At 46.1% G+C, this 22,821-nt stretch overlaps 1 protein-coding gene across 22 annotated transcripts in view; it reads right to left on the bottom strand.

The window, feature by feature from the left end:
- Positions 1-586: 586 nt before the first annotated feature.
- The window catches only part of BTRC (beta-transducin repeat containing E3 ubiquitin protein ligase), a 167,398-nt gene continuing 145,163 nt past the window's right edge, over positions 587-22,821 (bottom strand). For 21 of the 22 annotated variants that reach the window (XM_038408304.2, XM_043519815.1, XM_043519816.1 and 18 more), the window contains 6 exons: positions 18,443-18,692; positions 17,914-18,032; positions 15,095-15,205; positions 13,183-13,261; positions 8,171-8,362; positions 587-7,121 (listed from right to left, as the gene is read on the bottom strand). In XM_038408304.2, the coding sequence (XP_038264232.2) occupies positions 8,201-8,362; positions 13,183-13,261; positions 15,095-15,205; positions 17,914-18,032; positions 18,443-18,692 (721 nt within the window). In that variant the 3' untranslated portion in view covers positions 587-7,121; positions 8,171-8,200. The remainder of the gene's footprint in view (positions 7,122-8,170; positions 8,363-13,182; positions 13,262-15,094; positions 15,206-17,913; positions 18,033-18,442; positions 18,693-22,821) is intronic. The other variant, XM_043519814.1, reaches the window with a different exon arrangement.

Below are 22,821 nucleotides of genomic sequence, written 5' to 3'. Positions count from 1 at the left end.
TATCCTTCAACAAAAAAACTTCAAAAACAGACTCCAACGAGAGACTGCTGAATTGGAATTAATTTGCAAACTGGGTAAAATTAACTTAGGCTTGAATAGAGACTGGGAGTGGATGGGTCATTACACAAAGTAAAACTATTTCCCTATGTTATTTCTCCCCCCCACCCTACCCCCCACTGTTCCTCAGACGTTCTTGTTAACTGCTGGAAATGGCCCACCTTGATTGTCACCATGAAAGGTTTTCCTCCTCCCCCCCTCCTGGTGATGGCTCATCTTAAGTGATCACTCTCCTTACAGTGTGTATGATAAATCCCATTGTTTCATGTTCTCTGTGTGTATATAAATCTCCCCACTGTATTTTCCACCGAATGCATCCGATGAAGTGGGCTGTAGCTCACGAAAGCTTATGCTCAAATAAATTTGCTAGTCTCTAAGGTGCCACAAGTCCTCCTTTTCTTTCTGCGAATACAGACTAACACGGCTGCTACTCTAAAACAGGAAAGGACAGTTACTTACCTTACAGTAACAGTGGTTTGAGATGTTTTGTTCATCGGCAGACCATAAGAGGGACTCGCATGGACAAAGATTCAAAGAAGAATTGAGACTTTTTGTATTTAGGGTTACACCCTCCATACCAGAAATAAAACAACAGATTCACAGCTTAATATTACACTTGTATTTAACTTATTTTCTGAACAGTTAAAATAATAAAAAACCCACGCTGTTACCATGATCCTAGTTCAAGTGAACATTAGTACATTACCTACACTTCACGGTAACATAATCACAAAATTCAAAGCACTCATTACTTAAGAATCTAGAGAACAAATATAGCAGAATAACAAACAGAAAACTCTGAAGAGACCATGTTCTTTCTATCCCTTCCACTTACACACCCACCTCCATCTGAGCAGTTTAAAAGTGATGCTGCACAGGCTGGATGATTGGGTGCTCAGGGGTATTAAGAAGCTATGCTGTAAAAGTAATTACAAGTTACTGGATCAATTACCTTTTGTTGGTTACCAGTGCCTTTTGCATCATGACTATGGATGGAATTAGCAGCCCAGCATCTCATGTCGGAACACCAAGGAAAGGAGCTGAAAGTGGGGTTACACTCAGAGGTGACAACATAGAGTTCCACATTGGTTGTCTCAATGAGTTTCACAGCAGGACAAATCCTTTTTACCAGCCAGTTCACTAGCACGGACATCAGCTTGGGACCTGACGATCAGAGGTGGGTCACCCTCTTCCAGGAGTAATGATTCCGCAAGTAGAACTTTACTAATAATTAGCTTTGCAGTGCTAACAGGATCAACACATTTTACCAGTGAAGTCAGCAACTAGGACTCAAAGACACACAGGCAGTAGTCATGTTGAGTAAGGAGGACCAAATTTTACCAAGTCACTCTTCTTTCTGGCCATAATCATATAGGAGTCACTTGAAAACTTCTCAGGGTGGCCCTTTGCTAAAATGTAACCAGTAGCCAGGGGCAGTATTGTAAGGGGCCTGTGGTGAGCAATGCATCCCTAAGGTTACATCCACGGAGCCGCTGGGAGTTGTAATTCCCAGCTTGGGTAGACAGATACACTAGCTCTGCTTGAGTTTGTACCTAAAAGTGGCAGCGTTGCTGCAGCAGCATGGGTGGTGGCTCGGGCTAGCTGTGCGGGACTGTACCCAGGAGGGTCTGGTGGGACTCTGCTCAGGCATGGCTGTAGTGCATGTGTCCCCCTCAAGCTGAGAATTAAACCTGTCAGCGGGTGTGTACACACACGGGGCTTGTCTACACTTAGAGCGCTGCAGCAGCACAGCTACTATGCAACCCAGAGAGCTTCCCCCACCAGCGCAGGGACTCCAGCCCCCAAGAGGCAGCACTAGGGCAATGGGAGAAGCCCTCCCACCGACATAGTGAGGTGGGTATAATGCCGTCGCTTGGGGGATGGGTTTTCCACACTCCTGAGTGACGTAGTTACACCAGGGTAAGCTGGTAGGGCAGACCAAGTGTCACTAATGTTATGGACGTGTGTTGAACAGAACTGTAACAGCACGAGCAAATGGGGACTGAAATCCAGTTGCGTGGAAGTGTGCTCCTGGTCCTAGGCAGACAGAGGAGCTGGCCACCAGGCTGTTTGGTAGGGCACCTAGAGGATAATTTAAAAGGTAGCGAGTGGGTAGATTCCTGAGCCAGATTAGGCATCATATGTTATGATAGGGTGCAGGGTGCCCTACCACAGACCAACTGAGGGCTGAGTTGGGAACCTGCCAGCAGCAGCCGAAAGGCCAAACCTTGTGTGAAAAAAGCCTCAGAATGCAGCTGGCAGTATCTTCAGCACAGAGGTGCAGCTGTCAGAGCTTACAAGTCCCAGCAGGCCATCTTCCATCTCAAACCAAGTGATGGCAGCTTGGCTCAAGACGGAGCATTGCATGCTGGGACCTGGAGTCTCCCTGAGCAGCACTCTTCCGTAGCGAGGGTAGGGTGACCGAGGACCACATGGACGAAAACCAGCAGGCAATCACAGGAGAGATTTCATGTGCAGGCCCTGCCTCTGGAGGTGCAGCTGGGGTCGCCTGAAGTTACCCTCTCTTTCTGGAAATCTTGTTGCTTGTGGTGATGTGGGGGTAACAACAAGGCAAAGCTCAGCAAGATAAACGCATCCTGCATGCCGCAAGAGGCCCCTGGTAAAGTTCTCTTTGGCAGTTGGTATTCCCAATGACTGTATTTCAGATTGTCCTCCCCACCCCGAAAGGGTACAAAAAACAGGGCGTCAACCAATCCGGCAATACTAGGAAGCAGTTGTTTCTGACAAGGCTTTTTTTTACCCTCTCCTACATAGAACAATCTCCTTCCTTCTAAACCAACTGCACACTGTAGAGCAGTGCACAATCTAGACCAGGGCCATGACATTTGTTCAGTGTAGTCCCCACCTTCGCAGAGGAGCCACTCTCCCCTCCCCTTTCCAATCACCTGGGCTGCTTCCCTTCCCCTCCCCTCCTGCAGGCGAGAGCTCATCTGCAAATGAGCCATATCCCTGCAGCAGCCAGGCTGGCTCCTCTGCTCCATTATCAGCTGCTGAGGAGGAAGGGCAGCTAAGCATCATCCCACCAAATGCTCCATGGACCAGTTCAGGAATTCCGGGTCACAAAAGCAGACCTAAAAGGGAGCTGAAGGAAATCGACGGACACTTGAGTGACAGGCCCAAACCTGACAAGTGCTGAACATCCATAACTCCCAACCGGACTTCGGGGTGATGAGGGTCTCAGCATCAGGCCCATTGTTCTGTTCAGACAGTGCAGGGGGGAGAAAGAGGAAAAATATGCACCATACTCTCCAGCTTTTGAGTGTACAGGGATTAAAATACAGACTGAAGGATCCTTTCAATGCAGGGACAAGTGGATGGGAAGGGGAAGCACAGCAGGCCACATCGTCTTCCAGTTCAGAAACAAGTTTAAAGCATTTTGATGTTCACAATGATCAGACCTCAACTCTCTCCACCTGAAACCCTCGGTTCCAACCGCATGTGTCCATCCCTGAAAGTTAACAGGGAGCAGAGGAACAGCTGCAAAGGTCCTCTGGGTTTGCATAGGTTGACATGAGCAGCTTTCCTCCTGGGATCAGAAACACGTGGGTTTGCAACAAGGCTCCCTCCTGGCCTCTTGCTGCCCTGGAGTCGCAAACTGGCGTTGGTGACACTGTAATGGATTGTCTTGCTCTTATGTCCCACCTCGTTTCCAGTCCCCACGTCCAAAAGGCAAGACTCTTGTGGGAGAAGTGACAGTCTCGATGCAGCAGATGTATCTCATTTCAAATGGATGTGCAACACGTGAAGTCCATGGACACCTCTAGCCCTTGCTTCTAGCTCCTTTCAGCAGGCTAATTTGATTTTTCTTTTCTTTTTAAATGCTGCATTTACTCCAGCCCTGTTGGGGATTACGCAGTCAATTCACATTGAAATCTTCACACACAGATCCTTAGTGGAGAAGGTAGAAAGCCAGCTTAGTCTTGACATGAAGGTCTAATAACCACATTATTCCTCCCCTATGCTGAACAGCAGATGACCCCAAGGCTGGGAGCTGTGGCAGATTTGAGTTTCTTAGATCAGTTTCCTTCTTAGACATCAGAAGGAACTTGGGGGTTGGGGTAGGATTCTCCATTGAGCTATTCTATATTTAAGTACCCAGATATAGTCCCTCCTGAAGAGTCAAAAACCACTCTACTATACACCGTAACAACAAAAAAAAAAATTGCAGCAGTTGCTCACACACTGTACCTTACAAACAGATTTATACAGCAGAATTACAACTCTGGTACCACTTAAAAACCCAACAATGCTTAGAAGTTTCAAAATAGCAGCATAGAACAGCAGGGCTAGGACAACCAATGATGACTTGCAACAGTGTTGTCTCCATGTTTGGCCAGTAAGCATTCTGGATCTCCCCAAGTCCTCATAATTAGCAAAACAAACTCTACGCTAGCAGGCACCACCCCCAAGGACAGTGATAAAACAGCGAGAACCTCTGTAGCATCCAAGGCGAAGAGTCATGATCGTCTAGCACAGCCTGTAGCCGAAAAGTGACAAGACAAACGGAGGAAAGAAAAGCTGTTGAGTCTGCAGCCAGCTCCATATAATGTCCACTCTCACACAGCCACACTCCAGTTTTGTAACAACTGAACCAAAAGGAGCTGTGTTCAAACAACATTAAGGATGAGACTTGGAACTCCACTTCAGCCGGAGCAATTCAGAGTGAAAAAAATGATCCACCCGTCTCCGGCCATGCTTTGGGGATCCAGTATGTCTGATCACCCAGCAGCCAGTGACCTTGGCAATAGTTCAGCTTAGTATTAAGGATAAGCTTTTGGCCTTGACTCAACATTTCTTTGCCTCTGCCCCTCTGAGTCAGACCATGAATGTTATCTGAACAGAGTTCGTTTATTTTACAATAGTAATTTAAACAAATAGAAAGTCAGAGGCGTGTCAATGACCAGCTCTGACTAAAAGGCTCTTTAGAGTCGCTCCGCATCCTAGGCCCTCCTGAAGACATATGGGAGCTCGGTGTTTCTTTTTGCACTGATTCTCATGCTCCTTTGGAGCTGTTCTGAGTACTCTGAGCTCTACCAGCTCTTCCAATGTCTCCACTGCCTTCCCATCTGCTAGCTCCTCGAGTCACCGAGAGCAAGTCTTGTATATTGGGCTAGTCACTTGCAAAAACGTTGCTGGTGGAAAAAGGACAGCAAAGCTAGTTAGAGTGATGCAATCGTGACCCCCAGCAGAGCAAGGCTGGCGAGAATATACCAGTCAAATCTCTCATCTGTCAAGTTCCAACCTTAGAGCTGAGGAGATAAAGGGGTCTAGTTTCCCAGTGCAGGACAGGACAAACTCCCAATGAAGGCAATGGGTGTCATTCAAGACCTGCAGTGGGAGAACTGGGCCTAAGATTTGTACCAGAAATTTTGACAGACCCTCAACTGAGGTTGGAATGACTGGAGATTATTTTATTTAACCCTTCCGCTTCCAAAAGCAAGGCCTTTCGGATTGCTGTTCCCGCGGCAGTGGGGAAGCCAGCACCTGCAGAGTCCCCCACTGGCCCTTTTGATCTAGCTGACTGGCTGAGATGATGAGAGTCGCTGCTCGTGTCCTGCCTGCCAGCGGGATGCTCTCCATTCTGAGCCATAGTGGTTCTCAAAAGTCTCAGCTAGTGTGTGAAGAGTCAGGGTGATTATCAGACATGGGTTAATTATCGTCTGTTTCTAAACTGTAGTGCAGAGAAGGCTGGGGCTCAGGAAGGTCACAAAGCTCATCTCCGTCGCCCACACTGGGAACTGGCAGCACCAGCCCCAGAAATAATGCAGAGCTGGCCTAGAGGTACAGCCAGCTGGCCAAGATAGACAATCCCACTGGTTAAACCAATGAGAAAACACGCATGCCTGTCCCAGCCAACTGGCTGTATTTGCCCAATCAGCCACAGGACCCAATCCAGCCATGCCCTCCTGGGTCACAGTGCATCATGCTGGCCACTGTCAGAGACAGGATGTTGGGCTAGCTGGACCACTCATCTGACTCACTACAGCAGCTCTTATATTCTTATTTAGGGATGTGTTCAGCCACAAAAGCCCCCCAAAGCTGGGCTAACAAGGTCCTCTGCAGCTCCCTCTTCCATCCTCTGGTGGTGGCATCTCCTGGGGGAGGAGGAAAAAGGGTTGCTGAGTCTTCTCCCCACCCCAGCCTCATGTTTCTATCTAATCAGAAGTAGAAATCGTAAACCATTAACAAAATCCATACTGTCTTCAGGGCCAATAGCAGGAGAAACAGAATCTTGCCCTGGGTACAGATAATGTCTTTGATAGTGAAATACTGCCCCCTACCCTTCTGGAACTGATTCCCACCCCCAGGCAAGACGGGACTTGGGCAGAAGCCAGTTTAACCTTTTGTGGACTGGCACTGACCAGACTGGCAGCCCAATGACTGTGGAGGGATACACATCCAGCCTCCAAAGAGTTAGAGAGACAAGCAAGAGATGAAAGCAAGAGGCGGATTTGGCTCCAAACTGTCAGCTTCAGATGCCGAATAGCTCCACAAGCCCCGCTTTCCAGAGAGAACGCCCAAAGGCAGCAGGGGCTCTCACCTTCTCTCCAGCACGGTGTTTGCTGATTTTCAGAGTCAGCAATTACATGGTCTTACAAAAGCCCAGCAATGATGTTGTTTAATATTCTAAGCAGCAGCCCCTTCCCCCCCACCCGGAAGTGACTCTCAGCAGGATGCACAGTGGCAATGAGTCTTCTGTTTAACACCAAAGCAACAAATTCTGGCAACACGTTAAATATATTTATAGGACATCTGTGACTGGGGAAAGAGGGAAAAACAGGGAAGTGGCTAGGCAGAGGGGAAAAGGAAGAGAGGTGGTTTAAAAATGTTAATCGTTCATGAAAGACCAAAGACATCTTCTGATATAGCAGCACTTCAGCAGTCAGCTGCGCTGAGCAGAACCTGTCGGAGATCAACTGCAGACCAACTTTGTTTCTAGAAATGAATCTGAGAGCCTCTCTCTTCCGCAAGGATTGGTTATGTGGATAGTTCTTTTGTCCCGGCATTGGCAGATAATTTAAATACTGCAGCTTAAACGAGTTCTGAAAAAAAAGGAACAAGAAGAGCCCTTTTTTGCACCAAACTCATCATTTTAAGGAACACCTCTCTTATTTCCTGTGTGTTTCGAGTAGGTGGAAGGTGCTGGGTTGAGAGCTCTGGAGAGTCCAGGTATATTTATACAGGTGAACAGGGGGAGTACAGCACAGGCTGTGACACAAACTGCTGCTCACATGCCCTGTCACAGAGAACCTGCCTCACCCTCACCAGTGAAACTGAAACTGCCACCCAGGGCTGCAAATGCAAGGGTTGCAGATACGCTAACCAAAGGGTACAACCCAAGCCCATCCTAAGCAGCACCCTCCATAATACCCCACACACCTCCAAATCAAATCCAGTTCTATGATTAATCTGATCATCCATTAAGATCCCCCATAACAGCCTAGAAGTGGTAACTCTCCTTGCTGGGATAAAAGCTAGAGGGTTAACACTATATACACACAGGCAAAGCTTGGTCTTAGCAGCCTACAACTCATGCAGAAAGGGCGTTGGGCCTTATGAATAGATAATACTATACATCAGCAAATTTCCATTTAATCAGGCTGGACTCGCTCGTCTGCGCCTCCTCCACTGGCCAAATCCATTATCCTGCATTCCCCAACTTTGGGAGAACAGAGCCGTCACTACCTAGGAGGAAGTGCAATTGCCATGATTTGGCAGAACCTTCTAGCTTGGTGACAACAGCCCAGTATCAAACCACCTGCACCTCCATGTTAAGCAGCAGCTCCTCCATTCACTCTGAAGAACCTCCCCCGCCCCACCCCACTCTTCCTGACTGGGTGGCAACAACTGCTGATTTAATTGTTGAGGGGGAAGCTGGGCCAAAAGGGGAATAGGGTGTAAGGACTGCAGGTGCCACATGCCAGGAACCCTTCAACAACTCCAGCTTGAAGGTACCAAAAGGTTCTCTGCCTCCTGGCAGGATAACTACCACCAGCCAAGATGGGAGACACTGACCATCCAAACGAATCATTCCAGTTCAATGTTTGCCTCCTCTCCCCAGTGCCCACATACCCTTGTGTCCCGTTTTTACCTGTGCGCGTGAGGTACAGTGTAGTGTTATTTATCTGGAGATGTAGGTATACGTTCTGGATGGGGAGCGGGTCAATTCTGCTTGGGCAGCTGGGTCATTCAGGAAGTCCCACATGAGGATTGTGTCATCGTGCGAGCTGCTGATGATCTGGAATTCGTCGAACTGGAGTCGAAAGACTCTCCCAGAATGCTCCTAACCGGGAGGGTCAGAGAGACAGCAGGGATTACTTTACAGACTGCCTGGCTGCTGGGAATGCGTGGTGAACATTAATAATTGATTTAGTTTTTGGTCAGTAAACCCTATATGGCTACTGTGTGACATCATCTCTGTGGTACAAGCTAAGTTGCGTAAAAGTATGTTTGCCATATTTGGAACCTGGCCCTTCAGCAGGGAGCACACACCAGAGCAGTCACCTGCATGGAGACATTGCTCCCCGAGCCCCATGCCCTTAAACCGAGCACTCCTCATAGGACAGCTCTTCTCCAGAGTGGCTAGGTGTGGCTGACAGAGTGATAGCCTCATACCTCCTACTATTCAGCTCAGCACTGCCTCCATAGCATTTCCACCAGCAATGGGTTATAGGGGAACAGGGACAGTTTGGCAGTTGACCAACCTGATTGCCTTCTATGATGAGATAGCTAGATCTGTGGATATGGGGAAAGCAGTAGATGTGATATATCTTGACTTTTGATATGGTCTCCTACAGTATTCTTGCCAGCAAGTTGAAATATGGATTGGATGAATGGACTACAAGGTGGATAGAAAGCTGGCTAGATCGGGATTCAACAGGTAGTGATCAACGGCTCGATGTCTAGTTGGTAGCCAGTATCAAGCAGAGTGCCCCAGCGATCGGTCCTGGGGACGGTTTTGTTCAGCATCTTCTTTAATGATCTGGATGATGGGATGGATAGCACCCTCAGCAAGTTCGTGGATGACTCTAAGCTGGGGGAGAGGTAGATACGCTGGAGGGTAGGGATAGGTTCCGGGGTGACCTAGACAAATTGGAAGATTGGGCCAAAAGAAACTGGACGAAGTCCAACGGGGACAAGTGAAGAGTCCTGCACTTAGGACAGAAGAATCCCATGCACTGCTGCAGACTAGGGATTGAGTGGCTAGGCAGCAGTTCTGCAGAAAAGGACCTGGGGATTACAGTGGATGAGAAGCTGGATATGAGTCAGCAGTGTGCCCTTGTTGCCAAGAAGGCTAACAGCATATTGGGCTGCATTAGTAGGAGCATTTCCAGCAGATTATTCCCCTCTATTCAGCACTTGTGAGGCCACATCGGGAGTATGCTGTCCAGTTTTGGGCCCCCCACTACAGAAGGGATATGGACAAATTGGAGAGAATCCAGCAGAGAAGGAAAATGATTACGGGGCTGGGGCACATGATTTATGAGGAGAGGCTGAGGGAACTGGGCTTATTTAGGCCGCAGAAGAGAAGAGTGAGGGGGGATTTGATAACAGCCTCCAACTACCTGAAGGGGGGGTTCCAAAGAGGATGGAGCTCGGCTGTTCTCCGTGGTGGCAGATGAGAGAACAAGGAGCAATGGTCTCAAGTTACAGAGGGGGAGGTCTAGGTTGGATATTAGGAAAAACTATTTCACTGGGAGGGTGGTGAAGCACTGGAATGGGTTACCTAGGGAGGTGATGGAATCTCCATCCTTAGAGGTTTTTAAGGCCCGGCTTGACAAAGTCCTGGCTGGGATGATTTAGTGGGTGTTGGTTCTGTTTTGAGCAAGGGGTTGGACTAGGTGACCTCCTGAGGTCTCTTCCAACCCTAATCTTCTATGATTCTATCTATGAATTGAACCTGAGTCTCCTGCTTGGCACTGTTGCTACTGCTGAAGGAGGAAACAGCTTAAAATGGAAGAGACAAAGGGGACCATTATAAAGTCAAAATGACATTGTAATGATTCCTCCTAAGCAGTTCTAAACATAGCCGCAGGAAAGGCCCTTCTTTAGAGGCAGTTTGTATTCTTCTAGGAGGCTGAATGGAAAGAGTATGGCAATCTACGCCAGATTCTGCACATTGTAAAGCACAACTCACTACACTTTCCCACATGTGCTGGCTAGCTGTTATTGGTGCTCCCTGCTGCAGATGAGGGCAGCAGCTTCCCTGGTCAAAAGGGAGTGCAATCAAAACCAGCGCAATGCCTCCTGACTTTAGTATCAGTATGTGGCTCCTTGTTATGCCTTCCACGCTGCCAGACGTGGTGTAAAGAAAACCAAATGTGATAAGATATTCTAACTACGACAGCTAGTTTTAAGATGGGTAAATCACAAAAAATGAAAGATCTCTCAAATATACTCATCAACAGAACAGTTCCCCACCGAACAAGAAGCTACTGTTTTGACAGAGCAGGACTCTGAAATGCAGCTCCTTTTTGAATGCATGGAAAAAGAATCGTTTCACAGTTGTAAGGCAAGTTCTATTTTGTTTTAAATTAATTTTAAATAAGGTTTGTCTTACAAGTAGCATCCTTAGTTTTAAAATTCTAGTTAATTAAACAGACAGACACTCCAGGAGTCTGGTTTTGCATGTATTCAAATAGGAATGGTGTTTCGTGTGCCCAACAGAATAGAGCTCCTGCTGGGAAAAGTCACTACAATAGCAGGTGCCACAAGGAGACTGAAAGAGACAGGTATTTTGAAAGACTGCTTTGAAAATGAACTTTTCAATCAGTGTTTACTAAATGAAATCCCTCTACCTAAAGATCCTCTGAACTATTCACTCTACTTGCCCTTTAAAATCACAGGGGCAGCTGGCATGATGCACACTTCCCATTGTAAGTTAAAGCCAAAAGAACCTGGCCTCCTTAGCTTGAAATGTAAAGCTGCACCATACTTATTTCTCAGCTTGGGAAGCTGTTGTCAAGTTTATAAGGCTGTTGCTCCATCCAAAGGAGGGAAAATTGAAAGGAACTGGCATGCAGCGAGCATTTGTTATCTGCAGACTTTTCTCCTACTGCTTGAAAATTGAACACAAACAGCAGGAAGCTTGCAACGTTTATTGAGAGGTTTCATTTTGGAGGATGATGGAAGAAAAAAGAGCATGAGTAAGCGGATACTAGGATGCTCTGCAGTTACAGGCATGAAAGACCCTAAAAGTAATGCTCCATGCCCTATCTTCCCCCCTTAGCTCGCTCACTCCTACAAACGGGGATTTCTAGGCATCCATTCACAGATTCCTATAATGTTTTCATCCCACAATTTCTCATTTATAATGCAATTATTCAGGATACCTGTATTTTTCACTGCCGGAAAATGCAGATGGGATTGCACTAGTTAAATTAAGCCTCCCAGATTAGCAGAAAAAACACAGTGCCCAAGCAGGGTCTAAGATTGGTACAGGATCAACACTGTTAATGTATGGAAGTCTCAGACTCTCTGGGTCTGTATATTCACAGGCACAGGGCCACTCCATGGTTTGCAGCTGACACATGACAAAGGGGTTTTTTGGGTACAAGCCATTGCACTATTTGCAGTTCTGCTGTGCTATCAAGTGGGGCTTCCAATGTATTGCTTGAAGACATGCCATTCAGCAACACACGGGAGATTCCTCTGAACGCTAACTTCGAGAACTGGTGAGATTCAATACATGGAAGGTTTACAGCCAAGGAAATGGCCACAGAACCCCAGAAATATGACCAGGTTTGACGTACCCTAACTCCACTGAAGCCTGAGTATTTCTCTCCCCAAAGCCCGTGCTTTAATGTCCTCTTCTCTGACTTTTCAAAGTGAACTGGATGCTGGATGCCACAGAAAAAGTACAGCAGTAGGCCAAGCTGCTTCTAGCCTCTTGCTAATACATCTCAACTCTGACTTAGAGGGATCACCTCTAAGACCTTGTCTGCACTGGCATTTTTCTTAAAAACCTTCCCCTATTACTCTACAACTCGTGTAACTCTGCTGAAAGCAATAGCCAATGGCAATTTTACCATCATCATTTAGACCCACACTGAGCACCAGTGGGAGAGAAGAAAAATGCTAGTGTAGACAAGGCTGACAGGTTCAGCGTCTGTGGCCCATTCTATCCTTGGCAGCTCTGCTTAGATTTCCAAGAAGGGAGCCAATTAGTGCCAGCTGTGATGTTTTTGGTCCTGTGCCATGAGGAGCTGTCTAATAATCGATGCCAGCCTGTGCCATGAGGAGCTGTCTAATAATCGATGCCAGCAACTCGGCCTCACAAGTAACCCTACAATAAACACAACCCAGCATGTGGGTGCTAAAGAGAAAATGTCACGAATAGATTTTAGTTATGAACTTAAAATCAATTTTAAAAAGGGGTGAAAGCACTTCTTTTAACTGCCCCTTTTAACAACAATAGTCTGGCAACATTAAAAAACTGCCAGAGAGAAGAAAGAGGCCGAGGAAAAGTCCTGGTCACTCAGTAGCACATAGATTATGCCGGTTTCAGAGCAGCAGCTGTGTTAGTCTGTATCCGCAAAAAGAAAAGGAGGACTTGTGGCACCTTAGAGACTAACAAATTTATTTGAGCATAAGCTTTCATGAGCTACAGCAAAGCTTATGCTCAAATAAATTTGTTGGTCTCTAATAGATTATGCAGACTCCATAGGTATGTTCAGCAGAGGGTATCATCCCCTTGAGGTCAGACCCTCAGCTGGTACAAAAGTATCACAGCTCCACTGACTTCCAATGTTTGAAGTGGTGACAGGGGTGTTCAGGAGTGGAACATTCTCCCTTGGGACTGGCACTGAGCTGATGCACCGGTGTATTGTTAGGGGCTGTCGAAGAGGCTGTAAAACGGATTCCTTGACTGTGTTAAAGGTCCCATGGCACTTTTTGCAAGGCTCTGGTTTGAAAGTCTTTCCGGGTGAAAGATCCCATAATACCTTACGTTCAGACACATCTACAAGCCTGCCCTTTGGGGCCTATCATCATCTACTTCATCTGAACTTTGTCTACACAGCTCAAGCTTTCATGGTGTAATACAGCCTTGACAAAGGCTGTCCTCCCCCACCTTGACCCCCCCCCCCAACCAAAAGCTCTTACCACGAGGGTTCGCAGACAGAGGGTCCCAGCTGGAGCACGTGGGTCCAGAGCAGCCAGAAGATCCCACACTTTAATTTTCCTGGAGAGGAAAGAGGGACAAGCACCAAAGCTTTGTTACAGAAAAAAGTGTAAATGGTTCACCAACAATTAAAGTTAAGAGCTTAGATAATACATAGAGAAATCTTTCTGCTCTTGACACCTGGCTCTCACATCTCTCTTGGGTAAAGCCTGCTGATCTTACAGGTGGAAGAATATGGTTACCATACAAATGAATTACATAAAAAAGCAGGTGACAGTAACTAATGTAGAAACCTGGGTGAAGGTTAATGTAGACACTTCCTCCTTAATGGCAAACGGGCCAAAGGCAATGAAACGGAGTGATCACAGTTGTGAGAATGCATTTGGGTTTATACACAGATAATGTGACACGTTATATAAAGCCTCTTGCTGGACAAGAAGAAGAGCGTGTCTAAGTCTCCACAGCGTGGATTCATCCCCTCCTTCAACTGGTACAAGTGCATCCCTTCCTCCTAGAATGTAGGCAGGCAGGCAAGGATTGCTCTACCAGGGCAAACTACTGCTATGGGCAGCCACAGGCAGGTTCCACAAGAACCACGAGGGCTCAAGCATTTCAGAAAACAGAACACATTTAGTGGGGAGGAAAAGGTGCATCTCCATTGCTCCACAGCCCAGGCATGCCACTGCACGGGTATCCAGCTTGCTAGAGGTTTGGGGTTTAGCTATAAAGCTGGGGTGATGACACCCATGTCTTAGCATTAGACTGCACCAAATCGTGATGTCAGATTTATTACAGAAAATCAAACAGGGCTGGGCTGGAGATTTCCCTCGCCCTTAAGCAATACAGTCACCCCTAGAGTTCAGTCACATGCCCTCTTCCCTTGTACAATGTAGTGACTATCTCATAGTATGAAGGGTGCTAACAACAGGATGGGGGAGAATGAAGTGTGGGGAACCCACACACCCTCATTTAAATCAGTCTGCAGGTGTAGGGCTAGAAGAGAGTGGGATTCTATAAACTAGTAGAGGGACTCCCTGCCCAGGAGCAGGAAGCTGACTTTGTAGCATAGGGGACATGCTATCCAAATTAGCTACACAAGACCCCAGTGTAGCTCAGAGTTATTCAAGCCTGGAAAAGGAAAGTCAGCTCTTCCCCAAGGGAGCCTGGACACCAGCAATGTACCAAGAAGCTAGCCCATCATAGCAAATACAACCTCCGGAGTGAAGTAAGCCTCTTCCCTGTGCCATGGAAATCTGGCTAGCTGCAGTGGAGAGTGCTGGAAAAGGACCCTGCTCTTCGGAGTCCCTTTCACAGCGCAAGCAGCAATGCTTGGTTAAGCACATTGCCCTAGATTATCGACAGGAGTTTCCAGACCAAGACACTCACTGTGCGCTTTTCAGTCCGCCTGTTGTACTTTATTGCCTTCTCTGACAGGTTGTGCGTCTGCTCGTTCATTTCTCTATACTACTCAGTTATGTGGGGGAAGGGAGTAAGTAGACGTGCATGCACACTTATGCGGAACAAAACAAACAGCAGGAATTGTGGGAGCTGTAGAAAAAGCAGCTTCAGGTCTGGCCACTGCTAGACACGAGACACTGACCTTATGGACTCAGTGCTCTGATCTACTACATTCCTGGGCAGAGAACTAGCTGATCTGGTTGTCAGTGATTTAAGCATGAGGAATTCTGCATGGATCTGCCATGTGAAACTGCTGGAGAACACACATCACAGAAGACCCGTTCCAGAAAAGGGAAAGGCCAGGCGAACGTAACACACTTCTCATATATTGGCCATAAGTGTGAGAATAGCACAACTGACAACAGGTCTAATTTTTTTTTGAGGGTGGGGGAGGAAGAGGGATGCTAGGTGTCTGAACCTCGTTAACCATCTCACCCATCATACGCCCCACTGACTATCCTCTTGTTATCGAAGCGTATGCATCTCACCAACTCCTCATGGCCTTCCAGTACTCGTAAACATGCTCCACACTCGATATCCCACAACCTGGAGAGATTAGGAAGAAAAGGAGAGAAAGTCTGAAAATCCTTACTGCAATGAAATATTTGGTCTCAGATTATAATTGGTCAACGGGTTCTCTGGAAATAAAGTTCCTGATGGCGCTAATGTGGAAGGTATTGAATTCATCATCCCACAACCCACCACGTTTTTCCTGCAGCTCAGCTGGAGCATATTTTTCAAAGAAAACCCTGTTACATTATGTTCAGGTTCTAATGGGTATGAGGTCAAGTGACTTGACACATGGCAAACGAGTGACTCTGATTAGTCAGCCCTGGCTCCTAACCTGTGCAATCTCATTGCAGTTCCGGTGGAGGATGCGCAGCACCACTGCCACAAAGTGCCTCTCCGCCCAGGAAGCAGCTGCCGCCTGAGAAGGGCTCAGCTTGGTGGGATGTTTTACACAGAGGCAGAGGTGTAGCCTTAGTGCATAGGGGTGCTGGGGAAATGATTCACGTTTTAAGGCCAGAGAGGCCAACAGATCATCAAGCCTGAACTCCTGTATAACACAGGCCAGAGAATTTCACCCAGTTACCCCTGTATTGAGGCTAATAACTTGTCTTTGACTAAAGCAGGTTCCAAAAAGGCATCCAAGTCTGGATCTGAAGCCATCAAGAGATGGAGAATCCACAGCTTCCTTTGGAAGCTTGTCCCAATGGTTAATCACGGTTAAACACTGGTGTCTTATTTTTAATTGGAATTTGTCAGGCTTGAACTTCCAGCATTGGTTCTGGTTATGCCTTTCAGTACTAAGAAAGAGTCCTTTATATCCATTATTTTTTCTCCCTGTAAGGGACTCCTACACCACGATCAAGTCACCACTTGATCTTCTTCTCTTTTCTCTACTGATAATTAATATTTGGAACAATGAAACACCCTGGCCTCAATGGCTCCCTGTATTGAGTTTTTGGGTTTAAATGCCTTGAACCATGATGGGCCAGGTCCTCAGCTGGAAAATTTGACTTGCACCAGCTGAAGAACTGACCTGAAATCCCACACAATAATTTTCAGATAGACTATATCTCTAAGGAAGACAAACTTTAATTTCCTACTCTTTTGTACACTCTATATTTACAGAATTGGAAAATCATTTAAAATACTCCCTTCTGAAAAAAAATTCTTAGGGAGTCTAAAGGTTTTCAACCTCTAGGACATCAAATTTCAGAAGTTACAAACTTCAAATTTCACATCATGCTTCACCCAATTGAAGGCCAACATCTTGTATCTCACGTAAATTAAAATCAAACATAAATCAAGTCATCCACGTAGATTACTTAGTAAGCTGTACTCTTATCACCTTCCCACAGATACCCACCCTCAACCAATGCTTGTGGAAGGCTGGCAGAGTAAGCGAGCAGTAAACCTTTCACCATGCCTTGAGGGCCATGGGACTTGGGTTCAGCTAAGATTCACTGCCAACTTTCATGAAATTATAGCACAACTTATCTATCAACTAGGAATTTTATTCAGTGTAAGAATAAGAGTAACTGTATTCCTCTTTAGGTTGATTACTGTACTGACATTTTTGTTGGTTATTACAAATGGTATTTTAGTTGGTTTTCTAAATGCTGTGATATTTAACTATTTTCTACTCCCATTTCTTTTGGCTCCGAGTTTCAAAGTACTGTACAAAAAAGGATTTATTCAAATTCAAAGTGCACAATCTTCTTGCCATACTTAAGGGTGTTTTGGAAAAACAGCACAATGTAATCACCCCCCATTTCACTGTGTAAAAGGAAGCAAGAGTCAGTGCTCTCTCAATCTGGCTGGTCCTTTTACTAGGTCATACCATCAAGCAGACAGCATGCAAAATTAGGCACAGCACAATTGGTTCAATCACCTTGTGGTGTCACAGACAGGAGTGTCAGCTTCCTGTGGAATTCAGAGTAGGAAAAGGTGGCTGGTTATGGGGAAGGGCGCCCAGCAAACAAGAGCCTCTGTATTCACCACTGACAACAGAGGACTGGTAAAACAGGAAAGTACATTGCTTTTGCTCAGACAGTCCATTCCCAAGTTTCAGCTGCAGGGAAAAGTCCTCCTCTAAACCAGCAGGTGAAGGGTAAAAGGGAGGCAACCCGACCACTCATTTGTATGATCCAACCACTTACCACAGTCCGTTTCGTGTCGATTCAAGTTTACTGAACAATGCTAGTTAAGGAGATAATGGTACATCCCTCTAGTTGCAGCTGCATGATGTACCAAGAAATTCTGACTCCCGGCATGAAGGGGTATATCTCAGGCTGCCATTAGGGCAGCCAGGAAAGTGCAAGAGGGAGAAAACTGAACTTCATGCTCTCAACCAGCTGTTCCAAACTATACCAGATGCCAAGCACCACAAGAGGAGTTTGGTGTGAGCCCAGGAGATTTCTGCAGAGGATTAAATGCTTCGTATTGCATGTCTGACCCAAGTTGCCAGCTATTTCACACACCAAAACTGTCTAACCAGTCTGACTTGCTGATTAGTATGGCACTCGTGAGATAGTGAGGCTTCAAGGCAATGAAGGGAAATGGCTTTCTATACCTCCCTTCAGTAGTTCACAGCATTCTACAGCAAAGGCTGTCCAGTTCCAGAAAAAATGGGCACAGACCATTTCGGTTATCTAACTTCAGCGTGTCCCAAGTGAACCGGAGACCACGGCCTTGCATGAACCGAGAACACTGTGCGCAGAGCTCCCCGATGGGAGCTTGCCTCTCACCTGATAGTGTTATCTGAAGAGCCACTCACTACTAGCCGATCTCTGTACTGCAGACAAGCGATGCCTCGTTTGTGGCCATTTAAGGTGCGCACAAACTCGCAGGTACTAGTGTTCCAGACCTGAGATGGGGGAGAGAAAACACACAAGGCTAATTATTAAGAGGTAACTGACAGAGGGGAGGGACCTGTGAGAGAAACAGGTGTGTCCAGAATGTTCAAAAAATCATCACAGCCTCGAGGTCACAAGTCAAATTCGAGACAGTATTGCTGACGTAGAGAACATGTGATACATGGCTACAGACTTCTACAGTTAACAGACTGACTCCTCATACACAGAGCTTTTATTGCATTATATTGGACTTGTTCCCAAATTAAACCATAGCACTTTTGAAACTGATTAATAGTTTATGTATGAATTGGCTTTTTTCTGAGTTTTAACATCACCAACTCTTACGTTCTCAGGAATCTGGTCATTCTTTCTGGTTAACAATGACAAGTGCTGTAAATAAGCAGCCTTTGAAATTTCTTACCTTTATAGTCCTGTCACCTGATGCTGACACAATGTACTTGTCATCAAAGTCCACTACGTTGACAGCAGCTCTGTGTCCTACCAGGACCCTCCGCAGGGTAATGTCTGTTGGGGAAGCCATGTCCCAGACGGCAATGGAACGGTCTTTGGAACAAGTCACCATCATGCCATTGTTAAAGCGCAGGTGCAGTACTGCTTCACAGTGGTGAATCAGTGTGTTTAGCATCTCACCGGTATTCACATCCCACACCCTGAAATCCACACAATATTTCAAACCAATGGAAGGGAAAGAGGGTGAAAAAGAAATTACATTTGATTTTTCTGCAGGAAAAGAAAAGTCAAGTCTTTGGTTTTATTACAAGTAACACCACATACTAAACCTAGAATCTGCTGAATAGTTCATGACAAGATATATCACATAAACCAGCTGATTACAAAAATATTAAAGGAGTCCAGCAACCAAAAAACCTGCAATGCAATTAGCCCCATAACAACAACACAGCAAAGCGTTTTGTAATTAAGTGACTGTGTAGTGCTGATGAAAGGTACCAGACTGATAGCCCTGGAGATTGAAGTCCTCTGTTAGCTCTGCCTGCAGCTCTCTCCACCCCCATAGTTATGCCTATCTACCCTGATCTGGGGAGACCCAGTGCTAGAGGCAAGTTCACCCCCAATGGCCCATTCAAACTTCGCCCTTGCTGCTGGGACTGCCAACAAGGGGGACAATTTTCTGTAGTAGCAGAAGAGCAGAGTGTGCTTTTTCTTTGTAAGCAAATCTAAAAGAATCATTAAAAAAATTACACTATTGGGTTAGATGGGATTCTAACAGCAGCAAATTATTTATCCTGAACACACACAAAGGAACATTACTATGTTTCAGAATTTGTTGATAAGCAGAAATTAATATAGAGTTTTTATGTCAATTGACCATTAATAGGTATAGTCTATTACACACAAAGGATAACTTGTGGTTAAAAGAATCAGAATGTGCTCAATTTAAAGGAGCTTCTAGGATAGGCATCGGGGATATTAAAGTTTAAAAAGCGACACAGTTCCTTTGGTGCATTGTTGTGAAGGTCTTTACCTCAAGGCAAAATTCCTTTCAGCAGCTTCCTGCAGCACTATCATCCCCTGAACCCCAGCTACACTAAACTCCAGCAGCATAATGGCTGTATTATCAAATAGCAAAAGGCTGTGGAAATTGAATCCCTCCTCCCTTAACGAAACTTGCAATTAAACACGGCCGGGATGTGAAGGAGAGGAAAAATGTCACTCATGTTTATGAAATACAAATGGTTGTTTCATATGCTACAGTAACAATGCCCATGTTCCATTCTATGCATCCGATGAAGTGAGCTGTAGCTCACGGAAGCTTAAGCTCAAATATATTTGTTAGTCTCTAAGGTGCCACAAGTCCTCCTTTTCTTTTTGCGGATACAGACTAACATGGCTGCTACACTGAATTCTGTTTTGTGTGCTCTAACCCATCATGAAACTTGGGCTGCAGCAACTCTCAGTCCTAAAAACCAGGGGTTTCTGAAGAGTGCATGCCACCTCCCATTAACCCCTCTTAAAGCGACAGCTTTTCGAATAGGCTCTGGAGGCCTCCCTCCTGTCACAGGGCAAGCTTATTTGAAAATGCAAAGTGATACCTACTGTGATGTTGGCAGAGCAGGTGCCAGCTCATGTGAAGGTCCCCATGTGTCAACTGAACACTGACAAAACTATCTAAAAAACCAGGAGGACGTGTGGCACCTTAGAGACGAACAAATTTATTAGAGCATAAGCTTTTGTGGGCTACAGTTCACTTCATCGGATGCATGCAGTGGAAAATACAGTAGGAAGACTTTATATACACAGAGAACATGAAGCAATGGGTGTTACCATACACACTGTAACCAGAGTGATCAGTTAAGGTGAGCTATTACCAGCAGAGGAGAGAAAAACAAAACAAAAAACCTTTTGTAGTGATAATCAAGGTGGGCCATTTCCAGCCGTTGAAAAGAACATGTGAGGAACAGTGGGTGGGGTGGGTGTGGGGAAACAGTTTACTTTGTGTGATGACACATCCACTCCCAGTCTTTATTCAAGTCTAATGTAATGGTGTCCAGTTTGCAAATTAATTCCAATTCAGCAGTCTCTTGTTGGAGTCTGTTTCTGAAGTTTTTTTGTTGTAATATTGCGACTTTTAGGTCTGTAATCGAGTGACCAGAGAGATTGAAGTGTTCTCCGACTGGTTTTTGAATGTTATAATTCCTGACGTCTGATTTGTGTCCATTTATTCTTTTACGTAGAGACTGTCCAGTTTGGCCAATGTACATGGCAGAGGGGCATTGCTGGCACATGATGCATACATCACATTGGTAGATGTGCAGGTGAACAAGCCTCTGATAGTGTGCCTGATGTGATTAGGCCCTATGATGGTGTTTGGTGCTCTTGAGCCACTTCAGGCAGCGTTATACCTGTCATTTGGGATATGTCCACACAGCTCTGGGAGGGTGCTTCCTAGTGCAGGCAGGCAGACACGCGAGCTCTCCTTGAGCTTGCACACTGAAAATAGGAGGGAGGCCACAATGGCCTGGGCAGCAGCTTGGGTTAGCCACCTGAGTACAACTCCCCAAACTCCCAGGGTACGTATTCATAGTCTGAAGCGCTGACTGTACCGCTGTGGCCATGCCATGAAGTATACTAGCTACTGTGGCGGAATTCCTTTGGTGCCTACCAAAGGCAAAATTTGCTCTGCATGAGCCCAGGACAAGAGTTATTGCTGGCTTGGAAAATTTAACAGTAAGAAAGAAAGAGGGGATGAACTACTCCCACCTTCCTTTGAGTCACTGCGCCTCAATGGAAATGCGATTGGTGAAAATGCACATCGCAGCTGGGAGTCTTACATTCATTGTGCCATTCTTTTCAATCTGAAAGCCAACTTACAACATTCCCATATCCGCACAAGTTACGGAAACCACACGCCTTCCCACTGTATTTATTTACAGGCATGTCTACAGTGCTCATTGCTGAGTTATCTGAGCACCAGGCTTTGGCATTACAAAACCCTTCCATGAAAATCACACCCTCACATTGCAGAACAACATAAGAATCTCACTCCATCCAGCAGACATCCAAAAAATGCCAGGAAGAGCTAGGCAGTAGGTATGTTCTTCAGGGGAGGCCTTTCTCTTGCACTCGTGGGGAGCCAGGCATACTGCACTGTGTGTGTGTGTGTGTGTGTGTGCGCGCATGCATATGTACACCTTTATGTCCATCCATGAACAGCCCACGCTTTATTGCAGGGTATAAAGCACACAGCTGAATGGTAGGGGATAGCAGCTATGCACCAGGGCTCAAGTGAATCTAAAGGACTCAGCCTGAAGTTCACCTACTAGCACATCATCTGGTGGTCAAGAATCACTATCCCAAAGCCCTGCACAGATAGAGAGATTGGTAAGTAGTTCTGAGTAACCAATTCAGTGAAAATCATGGAGTCCCAGGCTATGTAGACAGACACCGGTTTATGGTGGAAAGCACAAAGACGGCTGACTCCAGTATGAGAAGGAACAAAGGCTGTGGACTACAGAAATGCGCCATTAGAAAATCAGCAGTATACAGAAAGGGCTGCCAAACTGAGCAGGAGCTAGTGATCTAATGACTTACCTGGTCAGGTGGTCCCTGAGATTTTTTATTGGAGAATGTTAAAGTCCATCTGTACAGCCAACTGGATGAAGCCCTCCTTCTCAGGGCTAAAAGCGTTCCATCGTTGAGGCCTCTGGGGTCAGTGCACATATTTATAGATACATCGTTACATTTATAGAAATGAAGTATTCTAGGCAAGTACCCAGTCTGCAGTTTGACCTTCCCACCATGGACTGGGAAACAACAGAGTCTTTCACATAGATCAGCCTTTTCTTTTGTACTCAGAGTTAAACATAATGCTGCCCCATTCAATCTCAGTGCTGGTTAAATGTCCCAGTAAGAGATGTGGCATGAATTCTGGATTTATGCAAACGGTAGGAACCAACAGAACTCCCAGAGCCACAAGCTTGTGTATGCAATACCCAGGGGTTGGATTTTAGGGTCACTTGCTTATGACTGGTGGCTTCAAAATGAGTTTAGGCAACAACAGAGAGGAGGAGCCTGCAGCCACGGAAACAGGAGCATGAGTGCAAATGCTGCAGAAAAGGCAACTGACATAACTTTTGGCCTGCTTTCAACAGTGCTACTTGGAGCTGCATAGTTCATACTCAAGCAGAAAGAGGGAACCTCCTACCCACACTGGCACAGGGAGACCTATTCTTCTGGCCATGCTCTATCCCTCTTCCCCAGCCAAGGGAGAAATGTCCCTCCCCCCCTTCCTGCTATACACAATAGTGAGCTGGTGAGTCT

The sequence above is a fragment of the Dermochelys coriacea genome, chromosome 7 (genome assembly GCF_009764565.3).
Source record: "Dermochelys coriacea isolate rDerCor1 chromosome 7, rDerCor1.pri.v4, whole genome shotgun sequence".
Classification (NCBI taxonomy): domain Eukaryota; kingdom Metazoa; phylum Chordata; order Testudines; family Dermochelyidae; genus Dermochelys; species Dermochelys coriacea.
Note: the sequence above shows the minus strand (reverse complement) of the source record. Positions and strands in the feature narration are given on the sequence as shown.